The sequence below is a fragment of the Alligator sinensis genome, unplaced genomic scaffold, assembly GCF_000455745.1.
Source record: "Alligator sinensis unplaced genomic scaffold, ASM45574v1 scaffold2413_1, whole genome shotgun sequence".
NCBI classification, from domain to species: domain Eukaryota; kingdom Metazoa; phylum Chordata; order Crocodylia; family Alligatoridae; genus Alligator; species Alligator sinensis.
In genome coordinates this window covers 17,048-27,802 of record NW_005843885.1, presented here as the reverse complement: position 1 = coordinate 27,802, position 10,755 = coordinate 17,048, and the positions used below count along the sequence as shown (strand labels likewise).

Genomic DNA, 10,755 nt, shown 5'->3' with positions numbered 1-10,755 from the left:
ACGCAGGAATTCCATGTGGACAACACCAACCAGCTGGTGCTGCAGCAGGCAACTCTGCCGCAGATCCCTGGGGAGTACACAGTGACGAGCCAGGGACAGGGCTGTGCCCTGGTGCAGGTGAGAACTGCGACTCCAGGGATCAGCAGAGCTTGCTCTGGGCTGATACCTTGCGTGCTCTGTCCCTCACCCACTTGCTCTTCTCCCAGCTGACCCTGCGCTACAACCTGCCACCAAAAAGCGCCACGACCTTTGACCTGCGTGTGGAGACAGACCCTAAGGAGTGCACTGGGAATGCCAGAACCCACTTCAGCCTCATCCTTCATGCTCGGTATGAGCCCAGCCCTGCCATGGCCTGCTGGGGCAGGGACAGGCCCAGGGAACAGGGACAGGGCTGGGGTAAAGACATCCTGCTGCAGGGTGGGGGTGGGCCAGGATTTGCTTGCATGGAGGCATCTATCCACAGGGATGGGAAGTACAGGGGCTCCTGGAAGGCAGCTGGGACTAAGCTCATTCCTGTACAAGTGGCTTCTAGAGAGAGGACTCTGCCCTTGTCCTGGGAGGGCAAACAAGGGTCATAGCACAGAGCAGGCCAAGGACATTACAGATGCCTGAAGGTCAAGGGAGCACGAGGCCTCCCCTTTGCCCAGTCTTCTCTCCTGGTCTACACACCAGGGCACTGCCATTGCCTGACTCTGCTGCTACAGGTACAGCGGAGGACGCTCAGCCACCAACATGGCCATCCTCGAGGTCAAACTGCCATCCGGCTACCTCCCTGACAAGAAGTCCGTGAGGAAGGTGAGATCCCAGCTGGGCAACCCTCCCCGACTGCTGGATACCAGGGGACTTCCCAAAGGGAGAGAGCCCTGTCCTCATAGCAAAACAGACCCAGAAGAGTGCCAGGCAAAATAGGGAGAGCCTCCCTATTTTACCACCCACTGACTGGGTATGGAGTCAACAGCACAGCACCCTCTAATGCCTCTCTGGTCTCCCACCCAAGCACCGACTGGGACTTGCCCTTTGCTCCTGCCGTTCAGTATAGCTGACCTGCCCAGCTCACCTACTGCTCTCCCCTCCCTGTAGTAGGTGCTCATGGAATAGGTGTCACTGGCAGCAGTGGTATTGCCACCCATTGCAGGAAGAGGTATTTGGTGTCTGGTCTCAGAGGCCCCAGCAGAGGTGCAGTCCTGGCCGTCAGCTCTCCCCTGAGCCTTTCCCTCCCTTTGCTCTTAGCTGGAGAACGAGGGTTTGGTGAAGAAGCTGGAGCTGTCTGCTGATGGAGTGATACTCTACTTGGACCAGGTGAGCACTGAGGGCTCTGCAGGTGGGGAGCACAGATGTGAACAGAGCCACAGCAGTGGGAGCTGAGGTCAGACATGCACAAGCCCCAGGGAGAGCCCTGTGTGGGGCAGCAGGAGGGGCCAGATCTGGGCTGAGTGCAATGAAGAGGTGACATTTTGTGAGGGGTAGGCACAACTGCAGGTCAGGAGAGCATTTTCACACTGCCTGGGCTCTGGGACAGTGTGAAGGAAGGAGTCAGAGCCCAGAGCCATGGGGAGGGGTCTGTACCTATCCAGGACATAAAGCTCATCCCATGCACACATGCTCCCTCTTTCCATAGCTGACTAAAGAAGAGACAACATTCACCTTTTCTGTGGAGCAAGATTTCCCTGTGAAGAATCTCAAGCCAGCCACTGTGAGACTGTACGATTACTATGAGACGGGTGAGTCTCACACCGAATCCACCCTGATACTGCTGCTCTTGTGCACTCTATGGGACAGTTAACGCCCAGGGTTGGCCGAGTTCACTGATGTCCCCTTGGTTCCCAGCGACCTGTGTTTGTGGCTGACTGGCTTCCTCTGCATGGGCTGGAGATGCATTTCCCGCTTTACTGGAAATGGTGCCTGAAGAGAAGACAGGGGATCTTTCTTCTTTATGACCCTACCCATTTCCCCCCTGTGATCCAGTTCCTCAGCTGCCCCCGGCTTGACTTATGCTGAGCTCAGGAGCTGGCAGGATGTTTTCTGGAGGTGCTTTGATGGGTGACCCAATAGCAAGTGGTGACACGAATCCTGGTTAGCTGCCACCAGGCGATGGTGTAGAATTTCCTGCCTCACTTGGGGACCTAAGTTTTTCCCATCCTGTAGATGCTTCCACCTAGATGTGTGAGTGTAGGTGAGAGTAGGGCAAACCCATGCTGACATGAGTGACCACTGAAAGAGAGACCACCCCTTTGTTTCCTGACATACATCTCTCCTTGTTACAGCTGAACACACAGAAGCTGAATACAGTGCCCCGTGCAGCTCAGGTGAGTGCAATGTGCCTGCAGTCTAGCCTGGTAGCAGCACTGGCGGCACCTGACCTTTGCTAACACTGCCTCCTCACTAGGTCCATTCCCATTTCTGATGTTTCCAGAGCCCTGACTACAGGGTGGAGAGCAGCAGGTCCCCACAGCTCTAACACCAAGTTCTCCAGTGTGAGAACTGATCACAGAATTTCAGAGCAGTAGGGCTGGAAGGGACCTCCATAGGTCATCTAGTACAGGGGTTTTCAACCTTTTTTAATTAGGTGTACCCCCGGCAGCCAGACGCGAAACAGGTGCAGGAGGTATGGTGCATGGCCAGACATGGAGCAAAGTGGTGGGTGGAGATTCCCCTCCACCGCGCGTGTCCAGCTGGGCTGGTGGCACCTGTGCTGCCACCAGGGGGATACAACTGCCCTTGCCCCTGACCCAGCCCTGTTCCTGGGAGGCGGCGATATGAGGTGGTGGCACTCCATCCACACCCGCCTGCGGGAACCCCATAGCGGGGTAACCCCACTTAACAACCCCTGACTGAGGCAGGCTCATCCCTATTCAAACCATCCCATACAAATCCATAATCTAACCTCTAATAAAGCTACCATCAGCCCTGACACAATGCAAGATGTAGTACCCTAACCTGCCACAGGTAAAGCACGGAGACCCGGTGGCCAACATCCTGCTGCTGTAAAAGGTGGTTAATATAAGCTCCAGAGATCTCGGGTTGAGGACCATGGCCCCTGTTACAGAGGGAGGCAAAACGTCCAGTCCATACCAACTTGACCATGGGGTACAATTCCTTCCCAAGTCCAAATACTGCAAGAAGTCATACAGGAACCAACCCACAGAGCTGCAGGGCCAGAGGCAGGGGAAGGAAGTGAAGGCATTTTCGGGGGGGCTCAAGACAACAGGGCTCCAAGGCTGTTGTGAGGATAGGGCATGAGCCTGTCTGATAGGAGGACTGAGAGCCCCTGGGAAGCCCACTGCTAGCAGTGGCAGCAGCATTATTATTCAGGCAGCAGACAGGGAAACAGTTGACTTCACTGCTCACTTTAATCATCCTGATTCCTTTCAGCTCTTTATTTCATTAGGGCTAACTACCTTCTCTCCTTTTTTAATGGTCTTGCTGTTCCACTAATCAAATAATTCTTTCTTCTTGATGGAGAAGTGTGGGGTGCAGTGTTGGGGGAAGAGGGGAAGGGCAGAGGGAGCCAATTGACTTTGATCCTTGCTTCATGGGACATTTGCATGTCGTTTTAAAGCCCCTGGCACAGAGGAAGGAAATTCTCGCTGATGCCCCTAGCCTGGCCTCCCAGCTGGGCCCCTGCCTTCCCATCCCAGACACCGCAGCAGCAGCCAGACACCTAAGGATCTGTAAAGCTGACTGGCCCTTTCTTAGCAGCTGCTCCTAGTCCCAGCTGTCCCCTTCCCCACAGCTTGGGCTGGATGGAGCCAAGCAGTCAAGACACAGACCCTGAACATCTTCTGCAGACAACACATCTCAAGGTGCTCTGGAAATGTGCCTCTGCCATCCTTTCTCTCAATCTTCAACCCTGCCCGCATGACTGAAGCCCATGTACATGGGACCAGTGGGACTGCTGGGATTTGCCTGCCTGCTGCGGCAGAAGCAGCATATTAGAATCTGTGACATGTCAGCCCTGCTTGTGACGTCTTTTCTTACTGTGCGCATCCGTTTGCTTCCACAACACAATACTGACAGGGGATGGCAGCACTGGAGCCGGATAGGACCCATACAAGCAGGTGTGCTGCTGGTTTTCCCTAACTGCCCACTGCAGTTTGGTCTTGGGGTGCTGGGTTCAGCCCCAAAGGCCCAATGCCAGTCCCATGCATTACAGCTATGGCTGCAAGACTGGCCTGACTTCCATGTGCTGCAGTAAGCCTCCAAGTGGGGACAAAGTGCTAAGGAGGGGAGCCCAGGGAAGGTGTCAGCAATGCACACACTGCATTGTTCATCATGCTCCAGGCTATAACCTTATCAGACACACAGCTCCTAACACCAGTGCTGCAACACTGCACTCTCCTCTCCTACATGATGCTCAGTCTGGGCTAGGATAGCTGCTCCCTTAGGGTACCTTGCCCTCCATTAGGGGTGGTAAACAAGGACAGTTGCTATCCTTCCAGCTCAGTTTCAGGATGGGGTAGGGGCTGAGCCTTGCAAAGGTTTCCAAGCAACTGCTTACGCTAGGTGGTAGAGAAGGACAGATGTACAAGGGCCATCACAGGCCCTGGCCAAGGCCACCAAAGGACTCTACCATCCTAGACACATAATACTATGTCTCTAACTAACACAGCAATCTACAGCAGAAATGACTGACAGAGCTAGAGTGAAGGGCAGGTCATGATGAGCCACCGGGAGTGCAACGGTTGAGCGTCCCACATCGAACTAGACCAAACTGGGCAAGATTCACCACCCCCTAAACCAGAGGCTGAAGAGCCTGAGAAGCCCACGCAGCCTGTTCTTCCTAATGTAGCCAGGTGTACTCAGGTATATACTCCCCTTCTGCAATTGAAGGGAATTGTTAGCTGGCAGGTGTGCTGTGGGGGAACTGCAGACCGCTCAGTTTCCCTCCATCCATATAGAATGAGGCCAGGACAGTCAGGGGACTTAACTATGTACAAGTGTGATGGGCTGGCTGGTAGTGACCTAGCCCAGGGGTTTTGAAGGGGTAAAAGATGATTGGAGGACTTGGGATTCCCTTTCCTCACCAATCAGGCCCCAGAGACTCACCCTCCATGTCCCCTGATTGGCCCTGTGGGTCACCTGGAGAGGGATAAAAGGGGCAGCGCAGGTGACTCAGGGAAGAGACCAGTGATGGACCACAAGGAAAGAGCTGAGCCAGCGGAGTGGGAGCAGTTGCCCCAGAAGAGCCTGAAGGAGTGGGACCTGCAGGCAGCACTGGGGTCCTCAGCGGCATGGTGTGCGGCTGGCAGGAGAGGCTCCCCACTGGGCTCCAGGATCCCCTACGAGAGTATAAAAGGAGCTGCGCGTCCAGCATGAGGGAGACGTGTCCGGGACAGAGGAGAGAGAAGAGCGGGGCTTAGAAGGGCTGAGGAGAGCTGCTCAGCAAGGCAAAGCAGTAGCCCAGAAGCACCCCTGAAGACTTCCATTAGCGGGAAACAGCGGACGGCTCCATCAGGTAGGATCTTGGTGTGCAACACGGCGCACAACGTCCAGACCCCGGGAGCTGTGTGAGGCGGCTCGGGTCTGCAATCTCTGGTTTGCGGCCAGAGACATGGTGCATAGGCCGGTGCACAGAGCAGGATCTTTGGAGCGCTTGGGTGGCTCAGGTCCTCAACCCCCAGCACAAGGCTGGGAGCTCGGTGCAGGAGGCATTGCACGGAGGGTCTGGGAGCGGACTGAGCCTGGTGCTGCATGAGGTAGCAGGGAGGAAGGAGGACCCAGGAAATTATAGGCCTGTTAGTCATACCTCAGTCCTGGGGAAGGTCTTTGAGAAAATTATCTAGGTGCACATCTCTGAGGGGCCAGCAGGGGAGATCATGCTGAGGGGCAACCAACATGGGTTCATTAGAGGCAGGTCCTGTCAGACCACCCTGGTGGCCTTCTATGACTAGGTCACAAAATCCTTGGACGCAGGTGTTGCGGTGGAAGTAGTCTTTCTGGACTTTAGGAAGGCCTTCGACACTGTCTCTCACCCCATTCTTGTTAAAAAATTAGGAGACAGTGGCATCGATGCCTACACAGTCAGATGGGTCACCAATTGCCTGGAGGGCCGCACCCAGAGAGTGGTAGTGGCCAGGTAATTTTCAACCTGAAGGGCTGTGGGCAGTGGGGTCCCCCAAGGCTTGGTCCTCAGGCCCACACTGTTCAACAGCTTCATCAGCAACTTGGACAAGGGGGTGAAAAGCACCTTGTTCAAATTCACAGATGACACTAAGATGTGGGGAGAAGTGAGCATGCTAGAAGACTGCAATTGGATCTGGACAGGTTACAGGGGTGGGCGGGTGAGAATAAGATGAGATTTAATACTGACAAGTGCAGGGTACTGCACCTGGGGAGAAAGAATCAGCAGCATATCTACAGGCTGGGGAACTCCTTTCCTCATCAGCACAAAGACAGAAAAGGATCTTGGAGTCATTATAGACTCCAAGATGAACATGGGCCGCCAATGTGGGGACACAGGAAGACCAACCACACCTTGTCATGCATCCACAGATGCATCATGAGCAGGTCCAAGGAGGTGATCCTCCCCCTCTATATGACATTGGTCAGGACACAGTTGGAGTACTGCATCCAGTTCTGGGCACCGCACTTCAGGAGGGATGTGGACAACATAGAGAGGGTCCAGAGGAGGGCCACTCGCATGATCGGGGGCAGCAGGGCAGGCCCTATGAGGAGAGGCTACGAGACCTGAACCTGTCCAGCCTCCACAACAGAAGGCTGAGAGGGGATCTGGTGACCATCTATAAACTTGTCAGGCAGAACCAGCAGGCAGTGGGAGAGTCCCTGTTCCCCCGAGCACTACTCGGAGTAACAAGGAATAACGGCCATAAGTTGACGGAGAGTAGATTCAGGCTAGATATCAGAAGGCACTACTTCATTGTCAGGGCAGCTAAGATCTGGAACCAACTTCCAAGGGAAGTGGTGCTCACTCCTACCCTGGGGGTCTTCAAAAGGAGGCTAGATAATCACCTAGCCGTGGCCGTTTCACCCCTGCATTCTTTCCTGCCCATGGCAGGGTGTTGTACTCGATCTGCTCAGGTCCCTTCTGACCCTACCAACTATGAAACTATGAAACTGCTGGCAGCAGACTGAGAGAAGTGATTAGTCCCCTCAATTTGGCACTGATGAGGCCACATCTGGAGTACTGTGTCCAGTTTTGGACACTCCACTACAAAAAGGATGTGGACAAATCGAAGAGAGTCCAACAGAGGGGAACAAAAATGGGTTGGGGGCTGTGGCACATTACTGCTGAGCAAAGGCTGAGGGAACTGGGCTTATTTAGTCTGGAGAAGAGAAGATCGAGGTAGGATTTAATAGCCCCCTTCGACTACCTGAAGGGTAGGGAAGTTTAGGTTAGATATTATGAGGAACCTTCTCACTAGGAGGGTAGTAAAACACTGGGACATGTTACCCAGAGAGGTGGTGCAATCTCCAACCTCAGAGACTTTTAAGACCTGGCTAGACAAAGCCTTGACTGGGATGATTTAGTTGGGGATGGTCCTGCTTTGAGCAGGGGGTTGGACTAGATGACCTCCTGAGGTTACTTCCAACCCTTATTTTTTATGACTATGCCATCAGTATGGGGCTGCGGTTTGTGCTCAGCCCCTACGTTCCCTTATGCACAGGCTTTGCCCAATGATGTGCATGGATTCAAGTCGAACACACAGACCGAAATGTTACCTGCCCTGCCTTGCCCTACCCCCACCTCATCTTGACACATAACAGAAAATGGACAAGCCCCAAAGTTACCCAACTCATGCAGAGCAGGCAAGTGCCACCCTGCATGGGCAGCAAGGAAGGCAACTCTCCAGAACAGGCAGCTTGTATGCCAGGCCAGGCTGGGGAAGACAGGGGAAACATCAAAGCAGAGCCATCTGCGCGCTGGGCAGTCGAAGTGGAACCCTGGAACCTTAAACCTGCCTTTCCCATCCCGAGTTCAACCCTGCAAAGGAAGAAGAAGAATGCCTGCAACATTTATATATTCCTGGCCCTGAATGCACACAAGTCACACGGAGCAGCCCATCAGATCCCACCACGCTGGCTGGCCGCTGTCTGCTATGCAGAGGCATGACAGCAGCCCCAACCAATTGCAGGTGGGTCAGTCACGAGGACAAGAGAGAAAGAACCACTCCAGGACATGAGGCAGGCAGAAAGGCCAGCAGCAGCAGGATGGAGATGCATGAGCCCAGGGACCAGGATTTAATCCTAGAACAAGTCAGGAGAGCAGCTCTCGCCTGAGACTGGACAATGGAGACAAAACAGCCATGTGACACAGAAGGGAGGGGTCACCTGGCCCAAAGAAACCCCCTGTCCACTGTTAATTCTTGCTTTCTCCCTCCTTTCTCCACGAATGAAGTCACAGCAATGAGATCTGCCCCCTTCCACCACCCAGCTGTTACCAAGGCAAAAAGCACCTCCAGGTGCAAGTCCCAGCTCCATGTGGCTTCTCCTACTGCCTGGGGTTCAGCTGGCCCAGGGGAGAGATCAGTCTGACCTAAACTGAGACACCACCCAGCAAGGCAGGGAGCTGCAGGGAGGAGGGTGTGCTTGGAATAGGGAGACACGGGGCAGCAGGCTCAACCGGCCTCCGCAATGAGAAAGAGGGTGGGGAAGGGGGGGGGCCTCAGGCCAGGGCTTGCCCGGGATTTACAGCTCTGGTGTCAACATGGAAGCAAGACCACGTGGCCAGGGCTAGTCAATCACCTGCAGCAAGTGTAAGAAAGGCCTTGGGGAATACCACAGCTAAAGCCGCTTGCCCCAGGGTGACATGGTTTAGACAGGAAGCTACCTCCTATGTTAAGGCACTGATTAAACAGAGCACATCTCACAGCTGACCAGTCAGTGCAGCTGGGCTGACTTCCCATCCCCGCACTAGACTGCATGCTCCTGATCTAGCACGGGGCCCCGGGAAGCAGCTCAGCTGAGCTGCCTTCCATCCCTGGCAGATTTAGTGCGGGGACCCAGGTAGCAGCCCAGCTGGGCTGACTTCCCACCCCCAGCAAAACTCGAAACAGTGTCAAAACAGCCTTCTGTTTTGACAGAACAAAACAGCTGTTTTGACTCGAAATGAAATTTGAGATGAAACACTGTTCCCTCGAACTGTCAAAACACAAGGTGAAACGGAATAGTGCCGTTTCGCACAGCCCTATCCTCCATCACTCCCATCTCCAGGCACATTCCCCAGCCCCTCCCGATTCAGCAACAGCTGATCAGCACTGTCAACAACCTCACTGGCTGATTTGGGCTCCTTATCCCTGACTAGGTGTTTAATCTCCCGAGGGCACCAGAAATAGGATTCATCTAGCACAGTAGTTCCCAACCTCTGACAGACTGAGTACCACCAATTTGAAATGATACAGCCTTAAGTACCACCAGCAATTATTTCATACACATAGGTAGCAGACTATGTATTAAAACAACATCAAAACATTGAGTAATCATAAAACATTGTCTTATCAGTTATGGTAGCCATATAAAACAATTGGAAATGGGAAAAGACAGTGTAAACCAGGGGTATGCAACATTTTTGACCAGAGTGCCAAAAAAACCAATGTGTACTGTATAAGGTGCCAGAGCGTGGGAACACCAGACAAACAAAACAGGGACAGAGGGTACATGGCAGGACGCATTGCATACTAATATAGTTAATAATTATAAATGTTGCTTTTTTTTTTTTTACAGTAAATACCAGGTTTTCTAAAAATTCTAAACCTAGTAACAATAAATAAAACTTCATGTACTACCTTTGTTCTTGTGTATTCATTTTTGTTAAGTATGTTGTGATGAGAAGGGGGGAAGAGAAAAAAGAGAGAGAGATAAGAGAGAAAAGGAAGAGAGAGAGAGAAGGTAGAGAACAGGGGGAAGAGGAAGAGAGAGAGAGAAAAGGAAGAGAGAAGAAAGAGAGAGGGAGGGAAGATAGAGAGGAAGAGAAAAGAGAGAGGGAGAGAGGCGTGGGGAGAGCAGGCACGGGAGAAGGCACTGCGAGCAGGCTGACCTGGCTGGGCCCTTGGGAAGGCGGCAGCTGCAGGAGAGCAGGGGCTGGGTGGGGAGCAGGGGCTGCCCCGGGGCTCCACAGACTCGGGCCAAAGCGGGGGTGCTTAGTGGCACACGCAGCTCTGCGGGGGGTGGGGCACAGCTGCCCTGCCCATAGGGGTACACCACCTGGCTGGGGCAGGATGCTAGGCTTGCGGGGCTCCCTGATTGGCCTGAGCACGCCAGGCACAGCACAACCGGGATGGAGACCCATGGGCCACCACAGGGACTCCCTCGGCAAGATGCCATCTGCCTGTTGCCAGGTGGGCAGAGGCACTTGGCCAGCATGTGGTACGCACATGGCGTCCCACACAGGTCCGGCGGCAGCAGCAGGGGAGGGGCTGTGTGCACTCCAGGACAGGCATGTGGTCACGTGCCCACCTACCTTCCCTTCCCCGGGGTACATATGGCAGGCAGTCCCCTCCCCATGCCCCTGGATGAGCCAACCGGTCTCTGACCATCGCACCACCTGCCCCAGGGACCCATTCACCTCAGCCCCTGCCTCTTCCCCCCTACCTCCCTCACTGTGGGGAGCTTGATCCGTGCCCCATTACCCTCAACACACTTACCTACTGGGTCCTGCTTGACACACAGTACTGTGTTCCTGGCACTCAGCGTGGTACAGAATCCAGCACGCAGCGGCAGCCTGCTTCTGCCCCACATACAGATCCAGGGGGCATGTGCCCCCCGTGCCTGCCCCGGGGAGCGTGCAGTGGCAGGGAG

The 10,755-nt window shown here is 54.2% G+C and overlaps 1 protein-coding gene across 1 annotated transcript in view; it reads left to right on the top strand.

Annotated features, from left to right (window-relative positions):
- Window positions 1-3,863, top strand: part of LOC102382296 (murinoglobulin-1) — a 9,429-nt gene extending 5,566 nt beyond the window's left edge. The window contains exons 5-11 of the mRNA XM_025195804.1: window positions 7-117; window positions 207-328; window positions 705-795; window positions 1,231-1,299; window positions 1,619-1,721; window positions 2,265-2,306; window positions 3,560-3,863. Of these exons, the coding sequence (XP_025051589.1) occupies window positions 7-117; window positions 207-328; window positions 705-795; window positions 1,231-1,299; window positions 1,619-1,721; window positions 2,265-2,306; window positions 3,560-3,591 (570 nt within the window). The 3' untranslated portion in view covers window positions 3,592-3,863. The remainder of the gene's footprint in view (window positions 1-6; window positions 118-206; window positions 329-704; window positions 796-1,230; window positions 1,300-1,618; window positions 1,722-2,264; window positions 2,307-3,559) is intronic.
- The last annotated feature ends 6,892 nt before the right edge of the window (window positions 3,864-10,755 follow it).